Below are 25,806 nucleotides of genomic sequence, written 5' to 3' on the forward strand. Positions count from 1 at the left end.
AGCCGAGCCCCAGCTCCTCGCCGTGGAGCGCGGGTACCAACGATGCTACAGCCTGGCATCTCTTCCCGGGGTTGCCAAAGCAACCGCAGAAACACAACAAACAGCAACAACACGCAGCAGACAGTCGGCAAACATTCCCCTCTTATTTGCGCTCCGTTTGTGCTTCTCCCCCTCTCCCACGAGGAAGCTGCTGCCATCGGAAGGGAACAACAATATTATTCTTCGAGCCCGCGCCATCCCAGCGGGACCCGCATTGCAAAGCCCGTGGTGCCAGGAACGCGGCTCCTTCTGGGGAGAAACCCAGCAAATCCGTGCTGAACCCCGAATCGCAGGCTCGAGCCGCTCACCCACCTCCTGGGTGCCGCAGGCGAGGTCCTTGGAACCGAGTAACCGGGGCTGTGCCGACGCCAGGTTGGCCAAGTGGGGTGAATCCGTCCTCCTGGGCACTGCGGTGCTTCCCTGGGTTGTTGGGGTGTCCTGGCCTCAGGGCGTACCCGGTACAGCCCAACCTTGTGGATCTTTACATCAGCCTCTGTCCAAGGGTGTGTTTGGGGGGTTTGGGGCTCAGCACCCTATGGCACAGAGCAGGGAGCACATGAGCATCCTCAAGGCTGAAGCAGGAGCAGGCAGAGGATGTGGACGTGGCACTGGGTGCAGGGACACCCCGGTGCAGGAACACCTTGTGTGCAGGGACACCCCGGTGCAGGGACACCCTGTGTGCAAGGACACCCTGGTGTAGGGAGACCCCATGTGCAGGGACACCACAGTGCATGGACACCCTGTGTGCAGGGACATCCCAGTGCAGGAACACCCTGGTGCAGGGACACCACATGGGTAGGGACACCCCATGTGTAGGGGCACCCCGGTGCAGGGACACCACAGTGCATGGACACCCCAGTGTAGGGACACAATAGTGTGGGGACACCCCGGTGCAGGGACACCCTGGTGTAGGGACACCCCATGTGCAGGGACACCACAGTGCATGGACACCCTGTGTGCAGGGACACCCCGGTGCAGGGACACCACAGTGCATGGACACCCCGGTGCAGGGACACCCCGGTGCAGGGACACCACAGCCCGAGCTCTACAGCCACCTTGGTGACGGGGATTAGCGGGCGCAGCGTGGGGTGCGGGTTTTCCAAATGGGACCAGCACCGCTGCGGCACGCGATGCCAGGGAGAGCAGCTCCCCGGGAGCGCCACGACCATCCAGCCTGCCCGGCGCCGAGCTCCCGCTGCACCGGGCCAGGCGGCCCCGAGCTGGTGGGATCAGCACCCGCGGCTGCACATTTCTGAGCCAAATTTAAAAACTTATCATCCTTTTTGGGGTTGTGGAGGTGGCAGCTTGCAGAGCAGTGGGGCACAACTGCCAGCTCCTCCGCAGATGACACCGCATGGCAGCCGGGTGTGCCAGGGCAGACTTGGGGGGTCCCACTGCAAGGACAACACGTGTGGGTGTGCAGGGAGCGCAGGGCGCTGGCCGGTGACCGGCTGGAGAGAGTCCAGCGCAGCCACCAAGATGCTGGAGGGAGTGGAGCATCTCCCGTGTGAGGAAAGGCTGAGGGAGCTGGGGCTCTGGAGCTGGAGAAGAGGAGACTGAGGGGGGACTCATTCATGGGGATCAAGATGGAAAGGGGCAGTGTCAGGAGGATGGAGCCAGGCTCTGCTGGGTGACACCAGTGACAGGACAAGGGGCAATGGGTGCAAACTGGAACACAGGAGGTTCCGCTGGAAGATGAGAAGCAACTTGTTGGGGGTGAGGGTGGCAGAGCCTGGCCCAGGCTGCCCAGGGAGGTTGTGGAGTCTCCTTCTCTGCAGACATTCAAACCCCCTGGACCCCTTCCTGTGGAACCTCAGCTGGGTGTTCCTGCTCCGGGGGGATTGCACTGGATGGGCTTTCCAGGGCCCTTCCACCCCTCACATCCTGGGGTTCTGTGATTAGGTGAAACATGAGCCTCAGAGGGAGCCCAAACCTCCCTCTTCCTCCCCATCCTCAAACGCCACTTTCCGGATGGTTTTAGCAGCAGCTCAAGGTGGGAATGGCCTTTCCTCCCTGTCCCCTTTCAGCTGGCTGTCCCAGCCTTGGCCAGCAACACGCAGCCCCCAGCAAGCCCTGCGTCCTGGGCAAAGCCCCCAGGGCAGGAAAGAGCCCAAGGGCCATGCATATGAGGACAAGTCCCCTGCGCCCATGTGCCCCAGCCCAACATTCAGCCTGCGTGCCCAGGGATCCGTGCCACCGCTCCATCCCCCCAGCCAGGACCACACCACAGGCACAACACCGCAGCATCCAGCACCCCGCAGCAGGAGGGTACCGGTCCCCGCGGTGGCACAGGGTGCTTGGAGCACCCACAGTGCGCAGCCCCGTACGGCACAGCACCAACAGCCCATGTCTGGGTGCCCATGGCCACCGCGCTTTCCCCAGCTTGCAATGACACCTAGTGGAGCTGCCTCGGGGATCGCTCAGCTCCTGTCAGGCCTGTTCAGCATCACTGGGCCTGCTTGGCATTGCTCAGCCTCGCTGGCATCACCGGGCCTGGATTTCACCCTCCAAACTCCTTTTTGAAACCACAGAACCCCAGAGTGTGAGGGGTTGAAGGGCCCTGGAAAGCCCATCCAGTGCAATCCCCCCGGAGCAGGAACACCCAGCTGAGGTTCCACAGGAAGGGGTCCAGGGGGTTTGAATGTCTGCAGAGAAGGAGACTCCACAACCTCCCTGGGCAGCCTGGGCCAGGCTCTGCCACCCTCACCCCCAACAAGTTGCTTCTCATCTTCCAGCGGAACCTCCTGTGTTCCAGTTTGCACCCATTGCCCCTTGTCCTGTCACTGGTGTCACCCAGCAGAGCCTGGCTCCATCCTCCTGACACTGCCCCTTTCCATCTTGATCCCCAGCAATGAGTCCCCCCTCAGTCTCCTCTTGTCCAGCTCCAGAGCCCCAGCTCCCTCAGCCTTTCCTCACACGGGAGATGCTCCACTCCCTCCAGCATCTTGGTGGCTGCGCTGGACTCTCTCCAGCAGTTCCCTGTCCTTCTGGAGCTGAGGGGCCACAACTGGACACAATATTCCAGGTGTGGTCTCCCCAGGGCAGAGCAGAGGGGCAGGAGAACCTCTCTGACCCACTGAGCACCCCCTTCTAACCCACCCCAGGTCCCATTGGCTTCCTGGCCACAAGGGCCCAGTGCTGGCTCATGCTCACCCTGCTGGCCCCAGGACCCCCAGCTCCCTTTCCCCTACACCGCTCTCTATCACAAATAAATAGTTTCACTGTCAAACGCTGTTCCTGCAAAGCCAACAGCTGCTGGAGGAGACTGTGGCAAACCTGCAGGGAAAGGGCAGCTCTTATTCCACTGAAAGCAAGAAAAGCAAAGCAATATAAACCATGGCGATAGGTAATGTACACCAGCACCCCCCAGAGCCCTCATCCCTGCTGGCAGCACAGCACCCAACAGCTTAACCACATCCTGCTTTAGAACTGCAGGAGTGCTGCAGCCTGCTCCCCATTCATTCCTCCAGAGATATAATCATAGTCTTCGTAAGATGTAATCATAGTATTTATTCAGGAATTAAGTGTGTCTGAAAGCGGCCTAAATTCCCCATGCAAGAGCCGAGTGGAAGCAGCGCTGAGTCAGACGCCGAGGGATGGGGCTGCAGGAATTGTCACCAATGTCACAAAGCAGGAGGGGACCGTTGAGCTGATACAGTTACTGAAGCAGCAATAGAGCTGTCCCAAAAAACCTTCTTTGTGGAGCAGGAGAGCAGCTCCCTCCTTTATTTCTGCCCCCAGCCTGGCTGGGGAACACATAGTGAAGTTAATTAAAACCAAAACCATCTCCCATGGCACTTTGGCTTACTAGGGAACAGCCCATGAGTGTCTTTGGAAGCAGGTATTGCTTCTATGTTCTTCTGAGCCTCCTGTAAGTCTAATTCTGTCATTTCCCCACCTTTAGCGGGAAGAAAAATATATTAAAATACCTTTATTTAATCACTAAAAGCATGTATAGTGTGTCCAGAAATCCATAGTGTCCTCGAGCAGCCAGCTGTTCGCTAAACAGCAACCAAACAGCCAAAATACCCACGGAAAAAGATACTACAAGGTGCTGGGGCAGCTAATTGTCCGTGCAGGGGGGGTCAGGTCCGCTCACGCCTGCGCAAGCAGGACCGGGGGGGCCCCAAGGGATTTGGGGATGCCCGGCGCTGAGCTCCGAGAGCTCTGCATTGGGTGCTGGTGGCTGCGGGTGCTCAAATGCTACATGCAGGCAGGAAAACTCCATTGCGAGCAGCAATGTGCAGAGACATGGAGCACCGGTCCCCCCCAGCACCCCCGTACCCCCACCCGCCGCCCCCGTTACTTCTTGAAGAACTTCTTGTTGAGGAGGAAAATGAGCAGGTTGACGTTGACTTTGGCCTTATCGAACATCTTCATGACGGCTACGCCCTCGTATTGCAGCTGCAGCAGGTCCTGCGGGAGAGGTGACGGTCACCGCCACGCCGGGGGGTCTGTCCCACCCTCGGGAGCCAGCACGGAGCTGGGTCTGCAGCAGCGAGGTGTCCCCAGCTCAGGTGCCCCCAAAACCAGGTGTGGGGGCACCACCCACCCCCAGATCAGCTCCCCCACCTGGTAGTGCAGCTGGAACCGCTCCATGTCGATCCCCATGAACTTGGCTTTCACCTGGAACCTGCCCGATTCCTCGCAGGGGATGATGTCAAAGATCACGTTCCTGAACCTGAAGGGACAGAGCCGCTCGCTACCAAAAGGAGCCCAAAAACCCCCTCTGCATCCCAACCATCCCGTGCTCCGGTTGTGCCTGGACCAACCAGCCCTAGCACGGGGAGGGACAACGCCAGGCGCTTGTGCACCCTCTTCCCAGGCCTTTTTGCCCCTCTTGCACCAGCTCTGTGCAGAGCAGGCGTTACATACTGGCTGAGCGGCAGCTCCTCGATCTCCAGCAGCACCCCCTTCTCAAACAGCCGGGTCGCCGTGTAGCGCAGCGGCTGCAGCTTCTTGTTCTTCCCGCTGACCCTTGAAGAGAAGGGACCACACGCTCAGAGCCAGACCAGCCTCAGACCTCACAGCATCCAGACAGCAATGAAAAACATATATATTGCTTAAAAATTATTGGGGTTTTTGGGTAAGGAAACATACTTGTTGCTGGCCGCCAGGTTGTCGAGACAGGTCTTGATGTACTGGTTGTAATAATCTATTTGCTCCTCGTAAAACGAGGTCTTGGCGTTGAGGCCCTGCAAGGTCTGCCGCAGCTTCAGGAGCTCCTCTCTGCGGTGCTGCCGGTACCGCCGCTGGTTGCGGATGTCCTGGAGGAAACAAAGCCACGCAAGAAACGCTGTACGGCTCACCCAGAGCGTGGTTGAAGCACAAGAGTGAGATCTCAGGTGGGTTTAGTGAGTCCCAGATCAGTGTCCCCCAGCACACCTTGGCCAGCTGGTTGATGAGCTCCTGGTACTGGTGAGCAGAGTCCACCAGCCCCAGGCTCTCCAAGCGCCGCAGGTTGCGGATGATCTTGCGCTTCTTGTCCTCCATGGAGAGCTGGTTGTTGGCGGCCAGCGAGCGGTTGCGTTTCAGCGTGACGGGGGTCTGGGCCTCCCGCAGCGCTCGCCTGCGCATGAGGTGCTCGTGGGAGGCTTCCTGGGGGTGAGACAAGATGGGGTGAGCCTGGCACCCTGCTGGAATGGGACAGGAGGAGATGGAGCAGTTAAACCCACCCCCTCTTTTGATATGAGTCTCTCCTAGCCCAAAATATATGCTTTCTAAGAAAAAAGGAGCCCAGCTCCTGCTGGAACATAAGAGCAGCGACCCAGCCTTTGAGAGGAGCAGGGCAGCTTGTTGCTCATGGCTTGTTCCCATTTTCCTTAAGAATTCTTTCAGCTCATCCCAGCAGCAGCCTCGTGCATCCCACCTCATGCTCCGAGGCCCGTGTCCACAGGATCTCTGTGAGGGAATCTCCTGCCTGCGACTGGATCACATCCACCAGCATCTGCTTGGTGCTAGAGACCAGAGACAGAAGTGGAGGGAGGTCCCTCAGGACCATGACCGCCCTCTACCAGAGCAGCATATTACTTAGTTGTCTCCCGAGGTTTTCTTGCCCCCCACAAGCATCCCAACCTCCAAGAGCCCCCCTGGAGCTCCCAGAGCCTGTTCTCACCTCAGCAGCAAGCTCCTGGCATCGCTCTCCTCGCTGCTGGTTGCCGGCACCAGCTTGCCGGTGAGGGTGAGGGACATCTCCATTTTGCTGAGGTGGGCGAGTCCCTGCTCGGCGCTGCCGTCCGCGGGGCTGGGAACGCTGTCCCCTGCGAGGGCACAGAGAGCCCCAGTAGCCACGTGTGGCTCCGGAGGGTTGGTTCCCCCAAGCCCAAAGCAACCCAGCTAGAGCTTCATGACAGAAAACCATCCTCATCCTCCTCCTGCCAGGGTGGGTGGTGAACACGGAGCTCTACCTACCGACAAGGGCCTGGACCGTAGGAAGCTCATCGAGATCTTCCAGCAGCTCGTGCAGGGGGTCTCCGTGCTGTGGAGCGATGGAGTCCTGGTGCTCGAGCAGGAGCTGGATGGTGCAAGAGTGAGTGGCAAAGAACAGGGAGAGAAGGCCAGCTGGGGATGATCCAACAGCCTTCGCACCCAAGTGGGAACTGCAAAGTTATGAGGTTCAGAGAAGGACAAGCAGTGGAGAACCTGCAGAATCTGGATTATTCTCTTGCTTAAAAGATAAAAAGGGCCAGGAAGGAGCCATGCTGGTGGTACAGAGGAGGTGATGAAACACAGCAGGAAGCCCAGGAGGTGAGAGCAGATGATGGTGCCTGCGTCTCTGCGGTGGGTTTGACTCCCTCACCTTGTGCGTGTTGATGAGCTCCCCCACTGTGATGTAGATGACCGGTTTGGCCACTGCCACCATCTCTGAGTACTCATCCACGTTAAACCTCTCTTCCGGCTCCGGGACGCAGCAAGCAGCAGAGATGAACCTCCTGGGAGGCAGGACCCCTGCAGTCAGCCCCAAACCCTTCCACCGGCTCCCAGCCGCTCTCCCAGCCCAACGCCACCCCCGTGCCCACCTGAACTTGTGGTAGGTGTCCTCCAGGTACCGGTTGACCCCGCAGAGATGCGCGTTCTCCCCATCAAAGGCCTTGCGGGCGGCTGCGTGCTGCAGCACCTTGGCGATGGAGCCCAGGCTGCGGCGGTGGTCGGGGTGCAGGGTCACCCCGGCTGAGATGTCCACGATGTCAAAGCCATCGGGGGCCACCACTGCTGGGTTCATGAAGCGGTAGTAGAGCAGGTTCCCCACGACCTAAGACACAAGACAGGTTGAGTGGTCAGGAATAGGCGGCTGGTGCCCGAGGAGGTGGTCGCTGAGCTGTTTTGTCCTCGCACGGCCCGGTGGGACCCTCGTGAGGGAACAACAGCACAGGGAACGGCTACCATGGGCATTTCAGTGGCTCAAGGAAAATATTGACTTGAAGGAGTGTTTCAAGTCAAGGAAACTCGACCTTCTGTGGAGGGATTGTGTCTGTCCACATATGCACGTGGCTGAAGGCCACCAAACCACATGGCCCTCCAGCCCCAGGGTACCTTGTCGATCTCCTCCTCGGGTGCCTTGGGGAACTTCTCAGCCAGGGATGTCCTGAGGATTTTGGCCACGTAGCGCATCCCATAGCTGAAGAGAAGACAGGGAGAGGTCCCATCAGCACGCAGAGCAGCACCAGGCTCAGCACCCTGCCCCATCCCTACTTGACATCACACAAGCAGCACCGAGTCCCAGCCTTGGGGTGAAGGAGGAGCCCACAGAAAGGGCTGGAGGCTGCAGCACCCATTGCAGGTCCCCCCTCCACCCTGCTGCCAGCCCAGGAGTCCCCAGAGGGGCCTTCACCATAGAACGATTTTGGTTGGAAAAGCCCCTCAAGACCATCGAGTCCAACCATTAGTCCACCCCTGCCCCTGCCCCATGTCCTGAGAACCTCATGTCCGTCTGTCCAGCCCTCCAGGGATGGTGACTCCAGCACTGCCCTGGGCAGCCTGTTCAATGCCCCACAGCCCTTTGGGGAAGAAATTGTTCCTAAATCCAACCTCAACCTCCCCTGGCGCAACTTGAGGCCGTTTCCTCTGCTCCTGGCGCTTGTTCCTGGGGAGCAGAGCCCGACCCCCCTGGCTCCAAGCTCCTTTCAGGCAGTTCAGAGATCAGAAGGTCTCCCCTCAGCTCCTGTTCTCCAGCTGAACCCCCAGCTCCCTCAGCCGCTCCATCACCCTTGTGCTCCAGCCCCTCACCAGCTCCGTTCCCTTCTCTCCACTCGCTCCAGCACCTCAAGCCCTGAGGGGCCTAAAACTGAACACAGCTCAGTAACTCAACCCTGCAGCAACTATGGGTGGGAAGACCCCAACTAAGGGGCTGGGAAGCCTCCATCACCCAACCTCCCTTTCCAAGGCTTTGCTGAAGCCACCTTCAAGCTGCCAGTGCTGCACGGACACGTGTCCAAACCACTGAGGTACATACGGGATCTTGTCTACAGAAGAGGTGATGGCGGAGACAAACTTGTCCGTCATGGCAAGGAGGTTGCGGATAGAAATATCCAAGCGCCTTCGGACCTCGGTGTGGCTGAGAGCCTGCTCGGGGCTGACCTCGTACGGGAGCTTGCTGTGGATGGAAGACAACGTCTGCATCCCCATCCCATCAACCCTGTGGTCAGGCCAAGCCTCCTTGCCCAGGGCCTGACCTTTTCTGCCCGCTCTGCGACTCGGTCTGGTTGATCCACGCCTTGTAGATGTCCACGGGGTCAGTGCGGATGCTGAGGGTCTTGTCCCGCAGCACCTCCTGCACCGGGCCCCCCAGGATCTGCCGCAGGGCGTTCTGGCCACGCGCGTTGCGGTAGAAGCCGACCACCAGCCGGATCACCGTGGCGTTCCCCGTCAGGATGTCATGGACGTGGTCCACCTTGGACCTGGGGAGAACAACGGGATAGACGGGAACAAGGGGATGGACCGGTGTGCTTGTTCCCTAACACAGGAGGCAGCAGCCAGTGGAGACGACTGCATCCAAGCTGATGCTCCTGGTCCAGCCTTTTCCCAGAACCACCCCCAAATCAAGGTACCCATGGCCACCCACCTGATCTCCTCCTGCAGCGCTGCTTTGAAGAGCTGGAGCAGCAGATAAGCCTCCCGGGGGTTGGATGCATAGTTGTAAAGCGTGAAGATCACCGACTCCATGAACTTGGTGGATTTGTTCTGGGGCATCTGGAAGATCAGCCGGGCCAAGTACACAGGCTGGGTCTGCAGGGATGAGGGACACCAAGCTTAAGTCTTGGGGTGGGAGGGGTCCCCACACTGCTCCCCAGCTGTGGGGACACAGCAGAGCCCCCCAGTCCCACCTGCAGGAGGTAGAAGAGGTGCTGGTAGGCCTCCAGCTTCTGCCGCTTCTCCTTGCTGAGCGACTTGAGCCCTTTCTGCTTGTCTATGGCCATCAGCTCCGAGAGCTGCTCCTTGTTCTTCTTGGTCAGCTTCTTGCAGTGGGAAACAACCTCCTGGAACCGCACGGCAAGCAGAGAGAATCACAGAGTCATTTTGGTTGGAAAAGCACCTCAAGATCATCGAGTCCAACCATTCCCCACCCCTGGCACTGCCCCGTGTCCTGAGAACCTCGTGTCCGTCTGTCCAGCCCTCCAGGGATGGTGACTCCAGCACTGCCCTGGGCAGCCTGTTCAATGCCCCACAGCCCTTTGGGGAAGAAATTGTTCCTAAATCCAACCTCAACCTCCCCCGGTGCCACTTCAGGCCCTTTCCTCTCATCCTATCACTTGCTACTTGGCAGAAAAGACCAACACACTCCAAATCCCTTCAACAACTTTAAAAGCAAAGTGGAGAGACGTTCAGTCTGTGATTGCAGAGGGTGAAGGACCAGCTCGGACACTGAAGTGTCTCCTCCTCCCCACCTGCAGCGTGATCCTGTTCTTGACCAGCAGCCCGATCTTGATGTCCATGAGGTCCAGGTCGCTCTCCAGCTGCCGGCTGGCACGGATCCTCTTCACCACCTCCTCCTGCAGCCGCAGCACCTCCGACTCCTCCCAGAAGTCGTGCTGGCTCTGCTCCAGCAGGTGGATGAAGCGCCGGACGATGCTGAGCGGTGGGCTCCTCGTGTGGACTGCAGGGCACAGTGCCACTCGTGGGCAAAACTGAGCGGCCACCGCCACCGTGGGGCCTCAGAGCCCCAGCATCTTGCACGGACACGCTCATCCTCCTCCCCAAAAAAGCATCTTGTCACACCAGGAGACAAGACAAGGTGTCACCATGCTCTGAACACCTCCCCGGGCACACTACGTGATGCTGAGAGGCCACCGAGCCTCTGCCACACTCACGCTTGCCACGGTGACGCTGGGGCCCCACCGCGCTGGGCCAGCGAGCGCCGAGGCAGAGACCCCTTCCCAATTAGTTACAGCCGCTTCAGAGCGGAGACGAGCGACACTTACCCAGCACCCTGTAGTCCCCACGGGCCTTGTTGGCTCGCACAAAAGCCTGGATTTTTATTACAGCTTTAACCTGCCAAAACAAACAAGGGGATGGGGATGTTTGCCCAAAGCAGCCCTGAAACACCCAGCTGCCCGCGGGGAATCTGCCCACACCCAGGACAAGGGGTTGCAAAACCCATAGGGGATTTCAGGGTTTCAGTCTCATTGGGAACCGCTTCCCCTCCACTTGCTGCATCTCACAGCAACCCCAGAGACGCAGCTTCGCTTCCTGCAGCCACACACCCTTTTTCCCCCCAAATCACCTTCCCTCTGATAAGCATCTGGAAGTCCTCGTTGGCTTTTGGTGCAAACAGAGTGGTTTTTCCCTCCTCACACTTTACAGACCCTGATAATTCAGCTCCGACACCCACCAGGCACCTTTTCCTTCCCATCCATCCCCCTGCAAGGACGCGGTTTCTCCCTCCAGAGCGCTCGTGGACAGAGGTCTGAGCACAGTATCATCCCCTCCATCCTCCATCTCATGCCCCCAGGTGCCGTTTTCCCCCCTGTCCCATCACTCACGTTCTCCCTGAAGTAGCGCAGCCTCTCCTGGTACCTTTTCCGAGCCCGCCACATCCTCACGCCCGCCTGGATCTGGGAGAGAAGTGCAAGCAGTTGGATGCTGGAAGGACTCGCTCGGCCAAAGCAAAAAGGTGCATTAGGGGAAAAAACATGGGGTTTTTGCAAGACGATCTCCACCAACACGAGCTCTCCCCATTCTCTCACCCAGCTGCCGTATTCCCCCGTTTCCTCTTTACTGGGTGGGAGGGAAATGCCGCGCTCATCACCGAGCACATCACCGAGCACACGGGTGATGCCCAGTGTGGGAGCAAAAGGTGAAGAGGAAGAGTCTCCCAAACCTTTATTGCAGCATCTGTGTTGGCTCGCAGGTAACGCAGCCTCTCCTGGTAAGCTCTGCGCTGCTTGAACCCCCTCCAGCAAGCCTGGGCATGAGAAAAGACACCAGGTACTGAGATATGCACAACATGGCTGGTTTTTCAGAGACCACACAATAAGGGGGGATAGTGGCCAACAGGACCAGTGACCGAACCTGTGCTGGGACCTGGGGAGGCCAAACTGTGAATCCTGGGGGCAGTTTTGGGCCCCTCAGCTCAGGGTTCAAAACAGTGGCCCCAGGGGTGGTGGAATCACCTCCCACCAAGAAAGGCCTTGAGGTGCTGGAGCGAGTGGAGAGAAGGGAACGGAGCTGGTGAGGGGCTGGAGCACAAGGGTGATGGAGCGGCTGAGGGAGCTGGGGGTTCAGCTGGAGAACAGGAGCTGAGGGGAGACCTTCTGATCTCTGAACTGCCTGAAAGGAGCTTGGAGCCAGGGGGGCCGGGCTCTGCTCCCAAGGAACAAGCGCCAGGAGCAGAGGAAACGGCCTCAAGTTGCACCAGGGGAGGTTGAGGTTGGATTTAGGAACAATTTCTGCCCCAAAGGGCTGTGGGGCATTGAACAGGCTGCCCAGGGCAGTGCTGGAGTCACCATCCCCGGAGGGCTGGACAGACGGACATGAGGTTCTCAGGACATGGGGCAGGGACAGGGGTGGGCTGATGGTTGGACTCGATGATCTTGAGGGGCTTTTCCAAGCAAAATGATTCTCTGATAACGCAGCATAGGAAGAGACAGCAAACCAGATCCCAGAGCAGCTGCTATGAGAAAAAACAACCCCCATCCCACCCTCTGCAGCACCTTGGGTGGGTTCTGATGTTAAATTTACTGCCAGCACTGGTGCTCCCAAACTGCCAGAGGATTCTGCCAACAGTCACCCATGGTTCGCACCCCCCAAGAGAAGGGACAGCTTCTGGCAGCGTCACCTGGATCCTGGTGGCCGCCGGGCGCTGCTCCCGCAGGACGTGCCGTCGTGCCGCGAACTCCCGGCGCACGAGGAAGCCCCGCAGCCGAGCCTGCAGCCGCACCACGAAGGCGACGTTGGACGCCCACAGGCACTCCCGGTCGTGCGCCGCGGTCACTTGGGTGATGACCGACTGCGGGGAACACGATGCACCAAGCTCAGCCCCGGCGATGCCACCAGCGCCCAGCCACCCCGTCCTGCCCGTACCTGGACCTCGTCCCGGCTCAGGTGCGTGGTGTTGGGGGCGCCGTGGCGCGGGCGCTGCCAGCTGCCCTCCAGGCTCTGCAGGCTCAGGTAGAACTCGGCGCCGTCCGCCAGCCTGTGCCGGACCCAGCCCAGCTGCGCGCTCCCTGCATGGGGAGACAGGGGGCTGCAGGGGGGGATGCTGGAGGAGGTGGGGGGGATGACGAGGAGGATGGTATGGGGGGGACACAATGACAATGAGGATGATATGGGGGGGACGATCAGGATGAGGATGATACGGGGGGGAACACGATGACGATGAGGATGATACGGGGGGGGAACACGATGACGATGATACGGGGGGGGGACGGGACACACGATGACCATGAGGATGATACGGGGGGGGGACACACACGATGACGATGAGGATGATACGGGGCGGGGGGACACACGATGACGATGAGGATGATACGGGGGGGGAACACGATGACGATGAGGATGATGGGGGGGGAAACACGATGACGATGAGGATGATGGGGGGGGAACACGATGACGATGAGGATGACGGGGGGGGGACGATGAGGATGACGGGGGGGGGACGATGAGGATGACGGGGGGGGGGACGATGATGATGACGGGGGGGGGGACGATGATGATGACGGGGGGGGGGACGATGAGGATGACGGGGGGGGGGACGATGAGGATGACGGGGGGGGGGACGATGAGGATGACGGGGGGGGGGGACGATGAGGATGACGGGGGGGGGGACGATGAGGATGATATGGGGGGGGGACGATGAGGATGATATGGGGGGGGGACGATGAGGATGATATGGGGGGGGGACGATGAGGATGATATGGGGGGGGGACGATGAGGATGATATGGGGGGGGGACGATGAGGATGATATGGGGGGGGACGATGAGGATGATATGGGGGGGGGGACGATGAGGATGATATGGGGGGGGGACGATGAGGATGATATGGGGGGGGGACGATGAGGATGAGGATGATATGGGGGGGGACGATGAGGATGAGGATGGTATGGGGGGGACACGATGAGGATGAGGATGATATGGGGGGGACGATCAGGATGAGGATGGTATGGGGGGGACACGATGAGGATGAGGATGATACGGGGGGGAACACGATGAGGATGAGGATGATACGGGGGGGAACACGATGACGATGATACGGGGGGGGGGACACACACGATGACCATGAGGATGATACGGGGGGGGACACACACGATGACGATGAGGATGATACGGGGGGGGGGGGGGGGGACACACGATGACGATGAGGATGATACGGGGGGGGGGGGGACACACGATGACGATGAGGATGATACGGGGGGGGGGACACACGATGACGATGAGGATGATACGGGGTGGGGGGGGGACACACGATGACGATGAGGATGATACGGGGGGGGGACACACGATGACGATGAGGATGATGGGGGGGGAACACGATGACGATGAGGATGATGGGGGGGGAACACGATGACGATGAGGATGATGGGGGGGGAACACGATGACGATGAGGATGACGGGGGGGGAACACGATGACGATGAGGATGACGGGGGGGGAACACGATGACGATGAGGATGACGGGGGGGGAACACGATGACGATGAGGATGACGGGGGGGGAACGATGAGGATGACGGGGGGGGGACGATGAGGATGACGGGGGGGGGACGATGAGGATGATATGGGGGGGGGACAATGAGGATGATATGGGGGGGGGACAATGAGGATGAGGATGGTATGGGGGGGACACGATGAGGATGAGGATGGTATGGGGGGGACGATCAGGATGAGGATGGTATGGGGGGGACACGATGAGGATGAGGATGATACGGGGGGGGGAACACGATGACGATGAGGATGATACGGGGGGGGGAACACGATGACGATGATACGGGGGGGGGACACACACGATGACCATGAGGATGATACGGGGGGGGACACACACGATGACGATGAGGATGATACGGGGGGGGGGGGGGGGGGGACACACGATGACGATGAGGATGACGGGGGGGGGGGGACGATGAGGATGACGGGGGGGGGGACGATGAGGATGACGGGGGGGGGGACGATGAGGATGACGGGGGGGGGGACGATGAGGATGAGATGGGGGGGGACGATGAGGATGATATGGGGGGGGGACGATGAGGATGATATGGGGGGGGGACGATGAGGATGATATGGGGGGGGGGGACGATGAGGATGATATGGGGGGGGGGGACGATGAGGATGATATGGGGGGGGGGGGACGATGAGGATGATATGGGGGGGGGGGGACGATGAGGATGATATGGGGGGGGGGGACGATGAGGATGATATGGGGGGGGGGACGATGAGGATGATATGGGGGGGGGGACGATGAGGATGATATGGGGGGGGGGACGATGAGGATGAGATGGGGGGGGACGATGAGGATGAGATGGGGGGGGGACGATGAGGATGAGATGGGGGGGGGACGATGAGGATGAGATGGGGGGGGGACGATGAGGATGAGATGGGGGGGGGACGATGAGGATGAGATGGGGGGGGGACGATGAGGATGAGATGGGGGGGGGACGATGAGGATGAGATGGGGGGGGGACGATGAGGATGATATGGGGGGGGACGATGAGGATGATATGGGGGGGGGACGATGAGGATGATATGGGGGGGGACGATGAGGATGATGGGGGGGGGGACGATGAGGATGATAGCGGGGGGGACGATGAGGATGATACGGGGGGGGGGGACGATGAGGATGATACGGGGGGGGGGGGGACGATGAGGATGATACGGGGGGGGGGGACGATGAGGATGATACGGGGGGGGGATGATGAGGATGATACGGGGGGGGGATGATGAGGGGTGGGGGACACGACAACGATGAGGATGATATGGCGGGGGGGGACACGGTGACGATGAGGATGATATGGGGAGGGGATGATGAGGATGATATGGGGGGGACTATCAGGATGAGGATGATATGGGGAGGGGATGATGAGGATGAGGATGATATGGGGGGGACGACCAGGATGAGGATGATATGGGGGGGACGATCAGGATGGTATGGGGGGACACTGGGGAGGGGTGTGCTCCCCAAACAGCTGGGGCAGGGGTACACTCGGGGCTCCTTGGAGAGGGGGAAGGTTTTGCACCCCCAACTGTTACCCGCGTGACTCCTGGTGGCCATCAGAGCCGCCAGCCGGTCCTGGTAGGCGGCGGCACAGGCGCTGACCACGCCGCGCAGGGACACGGCGGGGTTGAGCAGCACCCGCAGGGTCTGCGCCGCCTTCCCCTCCTTGATGGCCTGGTTGATGGCAGCCATGCCCAAAGCCACTGCAGGAGAGAACGGGTTCACGTGAGCACCTTCTTGCCCCCCACACCACCCCCCTGGCTGATGGGGCCAGGACCCAGCCCCCACTTCTGGGCAGAGCACTCACTGCTCCGGGCTGCCGCAGTGTCCTGGTTGGCCCTGCAGACCCCCTCCTGGATCTCCTCCCACCAGAGCTCAGCTCCATCATCCTCTGTGGCCTGCAAGACAGGGGGAGACAAGGGGAAAGATGGGGTCTAGTGAGCCGGGGGTACCCAGTGATGGGGGATGCTGGGGTGGGTACCGAGTGATGTGGGATGCCGTGCTACCGAGGGGGTACCGAGTGATGGGGGACACCGGGGGGTACCAAGTGATGGGGACTGTTGTGTTGCCAGGAGGTACCAACTGATGGGGGCTACTGGGGGGTACCGAGCGATGGGGGACGCTGTGCTGCCAGGGGGGTACCGAGTGATGGGGGATGCTGTGCTACTGTGGGTACTGAGTGATGGGGGACGCCGCGCTGCCAAGGGGAGGTTACTGAATCACCGGAGGGGGTTCCACCCCACCTGGGCTTTCAGGCGTCGCGCCCGCACCAGGACGTCGTGGTAGCGCCGCGCGGTCGGGAGGACGATGCCGGGCAGGGCGGCTGCCGGCAGCAGCAACGCCGCCAGCGTCTTCTCAGGGTCCGGCTGCTCCAGCGCCTCGTTGATCAGCCTGACAGCGAGGACGCCTGCGTGGCAGGGAGGGGACAGGGGTTCAGCCCCCACCCCAGGAGCACAACAGCGTCACAGCCCAGGGCAGCGCGAGTTTCCCTGGTGTCTGATTCAGGATGGGCTCTCAGTGCAACCTCTCTCCTGGAAAGTTTGCAGAGCACCCTCCTTGACCAACCCCCCCAGGAGCAGGACTCACGGTCGTTTTCCTCTTGCACTGACGAATTCGTGTTGTTGACACTGTCCTGAATGTCATTCCAGCTCAGGAATTCAGCTCCTGCTTCCCTACATTGGCCTTTCAGCTGCATTAAGTCCTCAAAATACCTGCAGGAGAGACACAGGGCAGCAGCTGAAAGGGGGTTGGAGCCAGAAAGGGATGTGGTTTGGCCCCTTCTCCCAAGTAAGAAGCAACAGGAGAGGAAACGGCCTCAAGTTGCACCAGGGGAGGTTGAGGTTGGATTTAGGAACAATTTCTTCCCCAAAGGGCTGTGGGGCATTGAACAGGCTGCCCAGGGCAGTGCTGGAGTCACCATCCCTGGAGGGCTGGACAGACGGACATGAGGTTCTCAGGACATGGGGCAGTGCTAGACCTGGGTCGCGATTGGACTTGATGATCTTGGTGGATTTTTCCAACCATGATTCTATGATTTTAGGCAGGAACAGCACTTGCCTGAGCTGCTACCTTGCTTTTCCAAGGGGAAAGGGTAAGGCACAGGGTGACAACACCGCTGAAACAAACCTGCGCAATGCCCAGGCCCCCCGGTCACCTCTTCCCAAGGGACTGTTCCCTCCCAGCCACCCCAAGACCACCAAGACCACCAAGACCACCAAGACCACCAAGACCACCAAGACCACCAAGACCACCAAGACCACCAAGACCACCAAGACCACCAAGACCACCAAGACCACCAAGACCACCAAGACCACCAAGACCACCAAGACCACCAAGACCACCAAGACCACCAAGACCACCAAGACCACCAAGACCACCAAGACCACCAAGACCACCAAGACCACCAAGACCGGCATCCTCACCGCTGCGCATTCGCATCCTCCACCGCCGCCAGGCCCAGGGCAGGGCTGGCCAGGCTGCTCCAGAGCCCGCGGGCGTCCCTGGCGTCCAAGGCTCGGTTAACCAGCACCACGGCCGAAAGCATCTCCACGGCCACGAAGAGCTCCTCCTGCCCCAGCTCGCCCTGGACAGAGTGGGCAGAGACACTGACCCCTGTGCCCCCACCCTCCAGCCCCAGCATCACCCACAGATGTACAGGACCACCCCCAATCCTCACACCGATCCCTCCCCACCCATGGGTCCCCAGCCCGGTCCTGGGGAGCTCTCACCCGCGGGTGCTGGCGCTGCAGCTGGGCCAGCTGGTGCTGGTACAGGGGGGCGGCCGGGGGGTACACGGCAGGCAGCTGCGCCGCAGGGTCCATCAGCGCTTCCAGCGTCTGGGCCGGTGTCCCTCGGCGGATGGCCGCGTTGATGCGGCTGATGGCTTGCAGCACTGCGGGGGAGCCCGGGGTGAGCGGGCACAGGGGCTGCTGGCAGGGCCACCAGCTCCAGGGGCTGCTCTGGGCAGCAATAGCTGCCACAAGCCCCCTGTCCATCACGGTCAACTCACTGGCTCTCTCCTCATCGCCCCTCTTGTTGGCCACCAGGACGCCGGCCACCAACTCCTCCTGCTCCAGCAGCTCCATGTAGCCCAGATCCTGCAGAAAAAGGGACTTCATAGAATCACAGAATCATTTTGGTTGGAAAAGCCCCTCAAGATCACCAAGTCCAACTGTTTCCCCACCCCTGTCCCTGCCCCGTGTCCTGAGAACCTCATGTCCGTCTGTCCAGCCCTCCAGGGATGGTGACTCCAGCACTGCCCTGGGCAGCCTGTTCAATGCCCCACAGCCCTTTGGGGAAGAAATTGTTCCTAAATCCAACCTCAACCTCCCCTGGCGCAACTTGAGGCCGTTTCCTCTGCTCCTGGCGCTTGTTCCTGGGGAGCAGAGCCCGACCCCCCTGGCTCCAAGCTCCTTTCAGGCAGTTCAGAGATCAGAAAGTCTCCCCTCAGCTCCTGTTCTCCAGCTGAACCCCCAGCTCCCTCAGCCGCTCCATCACCCTTGTGCTCCAGCCCCTCACCAGCTCCGCTCCCTTCTCTCCACTCGCTCCAGCACCTCAAGGCCTTTCGTGGTGTGAGGGGCCCAAAACTGCCCCCAGGATTCACGGTTTGTCCTCCCCATTCCCAGCACAGGTTCGGTCACTGCCCAGTCCCTGCTGGCCACACCAGTGCTGGCACCAGCCAGGATGCTGTGGCCTCTTGGCTCATGTTCAGCCCATCACCAACACCCCCAGCTCCTTTTCCAGCCGCTCTTCCCCATCCTGCAGCGTCCATGGGGTTGTGGTGACCCAGGCACAGGACCCAGCACTTGGCCTTGTTGAGCTCAGCCAATTGGCCTCAGCCCAGCGATCCAGATCCCTCTGCAGAGCCTCCTGCCCTCAGCACATCGACACTGCACCCAGCTTTGTCTTGTCCATGAACCCACCGAGGGTGCCCTCGATCCCCTCATCCAGATCGTTGGTAGATATATTAAAGGGAACCGCCCCCAGTGCCGAGCCCGGACGTCTGGTCTCTCACCAGATCCTGCTCGTGCTGACAAAGCAGCCACACTCACACCCTTCGCAGAACGCTGCCCATCTGCAGAGCAACCCCCTGTATGGGGGGATCCCCCCTCCCTCCTGGAGACCACGGCAGCCCCGGGTCACCCCCCACCACAGGCTCCCCAGCCCCTACCAGCGCCTTCTGCTCCCGGTCGGCGCTGAGCTGCTCCAGGTACCGGTCCAGGTTGTCGCGCTGGAGGTGGCGCAGGGCCAGGACAGGGTCCTGCAGGGCACGGAGCAGCCCCGGCGCGTCCTGTCTCTCCAGGGCATCATCCACCTCCTCCAGAGCCCCGAGCACTGGGAAGGAGACCAGTTCACAACCAGACGAGGCGAGCGGGTGAACCACCCCACAGCCCCAGGGAGCTACAGCTGGAGCCATCGTACCAACAGCTGTAATTCCTCCTTGGGAATACGCTCCCAGCCCCGCTCCCCACTGGGTCTGAAGCTGGCCTGAGCACCTGGCTCCTTTCTGCTGTGCCCCCCACCCCGGGCAGGCTCTCTCCTGCAGCCTGGGCTACCCCAGTCCCACCAATAAGCTCTGGAGACCCCCCAGGAGGGAAGACATTTGCTCGCTCACCATTCACTTTGTTGATGTTCCCTTGGATTTCAGCCTGGGTCAGACAGCGGTCATAGATGTCCTCGCCCTCCGGGATCCCCTGCAGGTACTGTAGAGGGACACCCCACCCTCAGCTTTCCACCCAAGCACACCCCAAAACCACACAAGGGGGGTCCCTAGCAGATGCCAACACTTATTCCCCAAGCCCTGGATCAACCAGCCCCCAAAAAGGAATTATCCCCCCCTCACTTTCCCCATCTTGTGACCAGCACATGAGCTCCCAGGCTGCGTTTTACCCACCGCACGTGGGGACGGTCTCTGAACAAGTGACACCCCCAGCACATCACTGAAGGGGCTGCTCCTCTCCAGCGCCCCAGGAGCCTCCCGTGCCCTCCTCACCCTGTTCCTGGCATTGCTGCCCTTCTCCAGCTTGGCGCGCTGGAGCACGTCCTGGTAGGCACCCGCCAGCGCCTGGCGCAGGTCGCGGAGCATCGCGCTGGGGTTGAGCAGGGCGGCCAGCGTCTCCGGCACCACCCCGCGCTCCACCGCTTCGTTGATGGCCAGCACCGCAGCGTGGACTGGGGGAGAGAGGGAAGGAGGTGGGTGAGAGGGGCCACGATGGACCAGCTGCTACATCCATGTGCGCAGTGGGACAAGTGATGCCACGCACGATGGTGGCGACCGCCCTTCTCAAAGGGCAAATTGCAGCCTCCAGCGCCTGGGAGGCATCAGTGCTTCTGCAGTAGCTACTGTGAAACCTGGGGGCTGCTGGGGGGTGTGCCAGGCCCTGCAACCACACACAGGGCTGGAGGAGCAGCCAGGTGCCTCCACTGCATCCCAGAGCACAGAATCAGAGAATCACTACGGTTGGAAAAGCCCCTCAAGATCATGGAGTCCAACCATTCCCCACCCCGTCCCTGCCCCGTGTCCTGAGAACCTCATGTCCGTCTGTCCAGCCCTCCAGGGACGGTGACTCCAGCACTGCCCTGGGCAGCCTGTTCAATGCCCCACAGCCCTTTGGGGGAGAAATTGTTCCTAAATCCAACCTCAACCTCCCCTGGCGCAACTTGAGGCCGTTTCCTCTGCTCCTGGCGCTTGTTCCTGGGGAGCAGAGCCCGACCCCCCTGGCTCCAAGCTCCTTTCAGGCAGTTCAGAGACCAGAAGGTCTCCCCTCAGCTCCTGTTCTCCAGCTGAACCCTCAGCTCCCTCAGTCACTCCATCACCCCTGTGCTCCAGCCCCTCACCAGCTCCGTTCTCTGCTCTCAACTCGCTCCAACACCTCAAGGCCTTTCTTGGTGTGAGGAGCCCAAAACTGTCCCCAGGATTTGAGGTGCATCCTCCCAGGTTGCAGCACAGGGCGGTCACTGCACTGGTTCTGCTGGCCACACCAGTGCTGGTAGCAGCCAGGACACTGGTGGCCACTGGGCACACTGCATTTCCCAGAGCATCACGCAGTTTGCTGGGCTCAGATTTGACATTTGGGGGCTGAGCCAAGATCCTGCCCTGGCTGCTGCCCAGCCCCGCTCCCTCCCTGGGCACCATCACCTGCTGCTTCATCCACCGAGAGCTCGTTGGCCAAAATGCCGCCGATCCTGCTGAAGGCGGGCAGCTGCAGGCCGTACTTCTCCAGCTCCCGCTTCATGTTGGTGATCTCCTCCTCTGGAGCAGAGCACAGAGGTGTCACCATCACCAGGGCCCAACCCGGGAGTGGGGGTGGCAGCAGAGCCCCCGTTCCCCCACCAAATCACAGCAAACACCCACCCTGGGGCAAGCGTCACCCAGGCAGCTTTGGGAAAGCTTGGCCAAGGTCTTCGTTCCCCACACCCCTCCCACCGCAGGGACCCCGCAGCGCTGCCGGCAGAGCCCCGCACCGGTTCCCCCGCGGTGCCGTACCCGTGAAATCCACCTTCCCGTACAGGTCCTGGATCTGAGGAGCCAGCCCCAGCTTGAAGAGGTACAAGCTGAAAGACGAAGTGGCCACCATGAGCGCGCAGTTACTTGTTTCTCACTCCAGAAGCTTCTGCAACGGCCGAGGCCATTGCGGTGATCCCCCCCCATAGGGCTCCTGAGCACCAACATGAATCATGCCAGGTTTTGCCCCCAATGCCGAGCCAGGGACCCCACCTGAGCGCATGGATGCAATAGACCACCCGGGGCATGTTCTTCTTGTCATAGATGTCGGTGGTCTCCGGGTGGAAGATCTGCCCACAAAACAGAGACTGCTCAGGTGGAGACACCACCAGGATGGTCCATGGGCAGGAAGGTGTCCCAGGGTGGGGGGACAGGGATGAACCCCCCCCTGCAATGCCAGCTCCCCCCACAAGCCGAGCTGGTGCCACTCAGCACTGGCACAAAGGCAAAGGCCAGCGTGTCCTTTGGCACGGGGGGGGCGCAGGGGACACGTTACCGAGGGAAGCCCCACGTGGCTCATGGCGTCACGCCAATAGTTGATGTTGTCCGTGTGCCGAAAGTGCAGCCCGGATGCCTGGAGGAGAAGCTGGAATCAGGTTGAACCCCACATTCTGTCCATGGGGGTCCCCCTCTCCCTCAAACCCCCCCAGCTTGGAAAGGGAAGCAAAGCCTGTGACCTCCCCACCCTGGGCAGCCTGCTCAGTTAATTTGCCCTTGATTGCAATTAGTATGTCACATCCCCACTTTGCATTCAGCAGCGGTGCAAAGGCCCCTGCAATTCTGGGGTTACGCACCCCCTCCATCGTACCTTGTAGCGCATCTGCTCGCGGTCGTAGATCTTCTTCAGAGGGACCACGGTGGGGGCGAAGCAGTGGCCCAGCTTGGCCAGGACCACCCCATTGCGCAGGGTCTCCTCCAGTTCCGTGGGGGGGGGCAGCTCCTCGCTCAGACAGGTCTCCATCCAGCTGGCAGGGCCGAGATGGGCACGTCATGGACCCCCCCGGGTGGGAAAAGGAGGCACTGTGTCCCCTCCGTCCCCATCAATCCCCTCCATGGCAGGGAGAGGTTGTCCCCCCACCCCTGTGCTGCAGGGTTTATCAAGCAGGTGTTTCTCAGTTTGGGTGCAACAGGATGAGGACCCCCCCCCCAAAAAACAACCCCCAAAACCAACTCCGAAGGCCCCTTCGGAGTTGGTTTTGGGGGTTCTTTTTTGGGCAGCAGGGGCAGGCAGGATTTCACAGCTTTATCCCCTTCCCCCCCAATCTTCTACTCCCTTTACCCCCCCAAATTTCAGAGGGGCCCCCCCAGCCCCAGCCTCACCGCTTGGCTTCCTCCAGGCGGCACAGGTACTGGTAAGCAATGTTCTGCCGCCTCTCCTCGTCCATCTCCTCGGCGGTGCGGCGCTCACCTGGGCGGTAACGGGGGGACGTGAGCCCCCCAGCTCTGGGGGTGCTTTTTTAATCGCCCTTTCCCCACCCAAATTAAGATTTGTAACGGACGGGGCCTGGAGCGAGCACCCCAAGGGGATGCAGCTGCGGGTTGGGGGTCCCTTTTGTACCACTGTGGCACCCGGCAGCACCCCCACCCCACACATCCCCAATGGGTGTCCCCTCCAGCTTGTCCCCAGGTGCCTCGGGTCCCACCACTGTCCCCCAGATCTGTCCACGCACACACTGATATGCACCCCCTGACCCTCCTGTACCCCCACACCCACCTGCACCCCCAGACCCTCCTGTCCTCCCACATTGACCTGCACCCCAACCCTCCTGTACCCCCACACCCACCTGCATCCCCAAACTTGCCTGTACCCACACTGGCCTGCACCCCGACCCTCCTGTACCCCCAGACCTGCCTGTCCTCCCACATTGACCTGCACCTCAACCCTCCTGTACCCCCACACCTGTCCACCCCCACACTGACCTGCACCCCAACCCTCCTGTACCCCCACACCCACCAGCACCCCCAAACTTGCCTGTACCCACACCGGCCTGCGCCCCGACCCTCCTGTACCCCCAGACCTGTCCACCCCCACATTGACTTGTACCCCTGCACTCCTGTACCCCCATATCCCCCCGCATCCCCAGACCCTCCTGTCCCTCCACACCCACCTGCACCCCCAGACCTTCCTGTCCCCCCACATTGATCTGCACCCTGACCCTCCTGTACCCCCACACCCACCTGCACCCCCAGACCTGTCCACCCCCACACTGACCTGTACCCTTGACCCTCCTGTCCTCCCACACCCCCCTGTGTCCCCAGACCTGCCTGTCCCCCCACATTGATCTGCACCCTGACCCTCCTGTCCTCCCACACCCCCCTGTGCCCCCAGACCTGTCCACCTCCACACTGACCTGTACACTTGACCCTCCTGTACCCCCACACCCACCTGCACCCCCACACCCTCCTGTCCTCCCTCCTCCAGTCCCCCAGACCCGCCTGCACCCCCAGACCTGTGCGCCCCCACAATGACCTGCACCCTGACTCTCCTGTCCCCCCACACCCACCTGCACCCCCAGACCTGTCCACCCCCGCATTGACCTGCACCCCAACCTTCCTGTCCCCCCACACCCCCCTGCACCCCCAAACCCTCCACACACCCACCTGCATCCCCAAACCTGCCTGTACCCACATTGACCTGCACCCCTGACCCTCCTGTACCCCAAGATCTGTCTGCCCCCACACTGACCTGCACCCTTGACCCTCCCCTGTCCCCCCACATCCCTGTGCTCCCCCAGACCTGCCTGTTCCCCCACACCCACCTGCACCCCCAGACCTGCCCACCCCCACATTGACCTATACCCCCACCCCTCCTGTACCCCAGACCCACCTGCACCCACAGACCCTCCACACACCCACCTGCACCCACACTGACCTGCACCCCCAACCCTTCCGCAGCCCTGGACCTGCCTGTCCCCACACCCTCCTGCACCCCCACACTCCTGCCTCCCCCACCACCCACCTGCACCCCCAGACCTGCACTCCCGACCCTCCTGCACCCCCAGACCTGCCCATCCCCCCACACTGACCCGCACCCCCACCCCTCCAGTCCCCCAGACCCCCCTGCACCCCCAGACCCTCCACACACCCACCCGCACCCCTGGACCTGTCCATCCTTACACTGACCCGCACCCCCAACCCTCCTGTATCCCCACACCCCCCTGCACCCCCAAGTCTGCCTGTTTGCCCACACCCACCTGCACCCCCACACCTGCCTGTCCCCACAACCCCCTACGCCCCCAGACCTGCCTGTCCCCCCCACATTGACCTGCACCCCCAGGCCTGCCTGTCCCCCCACACTGACCCGCACCCCCGCCCCTCCTGTACCCACAGACCCACCTGCACCCCCACACCTGCCCACCCCCACATTAACCCGCACCCCCGGCCCTCCCGTCCCCCCAGGGCCAGCCCCCGCCCGCCCCGGTCACTCACAGCGCCCGGATCCGGATCCCGCTCCCATCCCCGCTCCGTCCATGGCTGCGGCCGCGGCGGCTCCACCCGCGATTTGAATCTCCCGCCGCCCACGTGACGCCGCGCGGGGGCTGCCGGGAGCTGTAGTTCGGGACCGGGGCCGCGCGGGGCGGGGTTGTCACACGCGTGGGTGCTGGGGGGGGGGGGGGGGTACAGCCCGGGGCCAACGCACACGCGGGGACACAGGGGGACACACGGGGGCGTTGGGCATGGAGCATCTCCCGTGTGAGGAAAGGCTGGGGGAGCTGGGGCTCTGGAGCTGGAGAAGAGGAGACTGAGGGGGGACTCATTGCTGGGGATCAAGATGGAAAGGGGCAGTGTCAGGAGGATGGAGCCAGGCTCTGCTGGGTGACACCAGTGACAGGACAAGGGGCAATGGGTGCAAACTGGAACACAGGAGGTTCCGCTGGAAGATGAGAAGCAACTTGTTGGGGGTGAGGGTGGCAGAGCCTGGCCCAGGCTGCCCAGGGAGGTTGTGGAGTCTCCTTCTCTGCAGACATTCAAACCCCCTGGACCCCTTCCTGTGCAACCTCAGCTGGGTGTTCCTGCTCCGGGGGGATTGCACTGGATGGGCTTCCCAGGTCCCTCCAACCCCTGACACTCTGGGGTTCTGTGATCTGCCCCCCAGGCTGGGCCAGCTGGGGGTGCCAGTGGGT

The 25,806-nt window shown here is 61.3% G+C and overlaps 1 protein-coding gene across 1 annotated transcript; it reads right to left on the reverse strand.

Annotated features, from left to right (window-relative positions):
* Positions 1-3,529: 3,529 nt before the first annotated feature.
* Positions 3,530-25,189, reverse strand: IQGAP3 (IQ motif containing GTPase activating protein 3). The gene is made up of 38 exons (XM_065857504.2): positions 25,112-25,189; positions 23,003-23,090; positions 22,491-22,647; positions 22,179-22,256; positions 21,896-21,972; positions 21,665-21,732; positions 21,317-21,430; positions 20,171-20,349; positions 19,793-19,880; positions 19,349-19,512; positions 18,188-18,275; positions 17,907-18,070; positions 17,601-17,761; positions 16,765-16,889; positions 16,422-16,585; positions 15,986-16,076; positions 15,714-15,881; positions 12,559-12,701; positions 12,314-12,484; positions 11,357-11,440; positions 11,019-11,090; positions 10,458-10,527; positions 9,924-10,132; positions 9,363-9,515; positions 9,101-9,264; positions 8,712-8,936; positions 8,492-8,632; positions 7,573-7,657; positions 7,059-7,291; positions 6,839-6,971; positions 6,451-6,553; positions 6,155-6,299; positions 5,909-5,996; positions 5,425-5,637; positions 5,140-5,306; positions 4,915-5,016; positions 4,612-4,720; positions 3,530-4,455 (listed from the first exon to the last, which is right to left on the reverse strand). Exons 1-38 carry the CDS (start codon positions 25,152-25,154, stop codon positions 4,342-4,344), a joined length of 4,941 nt encoding a protein of 1,646 aa, XP_065713576.1. The 5' UTR covers positions 25,155-25,189; the 3' UTR covers positions 3,530-4,341.
* Positions 25,190-25,806: the final 617 nt, after the last annotated feature.

Source organism: Patagioenas fasciata, chromosome 30 (genome assembly GCF_037038585.1).
Source record: "Patagioenas fasciata isolate bPatFas1 chromosome 30, bPatFas1.hap1, whole genome shotgun sequence".
Classification (NCBI taxonomy): Eukaryota; Metazoa; Chordata; class Aves; order Columbiformes; family Columbidae; genus Patagioenas; species Patagioenas fasciata.

Coding starts and splice junctions, on each gene's coding strand:
- IQGAP3 (XM_065857504.2), bottom strand. CDS start 25,154: ATGGACGGAGCGGGGATGGGAGCGGGATCCGGATCCGGGCGCT. Junction 17,762..17,906: donor TGCAGCGCCAGCACCCGCGG/GTGAGAGCTCCC, acceptor CACTCTGTCCAG/GGCGAGCTGGGGCAGGAGGA. Junction 5,638..5,908: donor CACGGGCCTCGGAGCATGAG/GTGGGATGCACG, acceptor TCTCACCCCCAG/GAAGCCTCCCACGAGCACCT.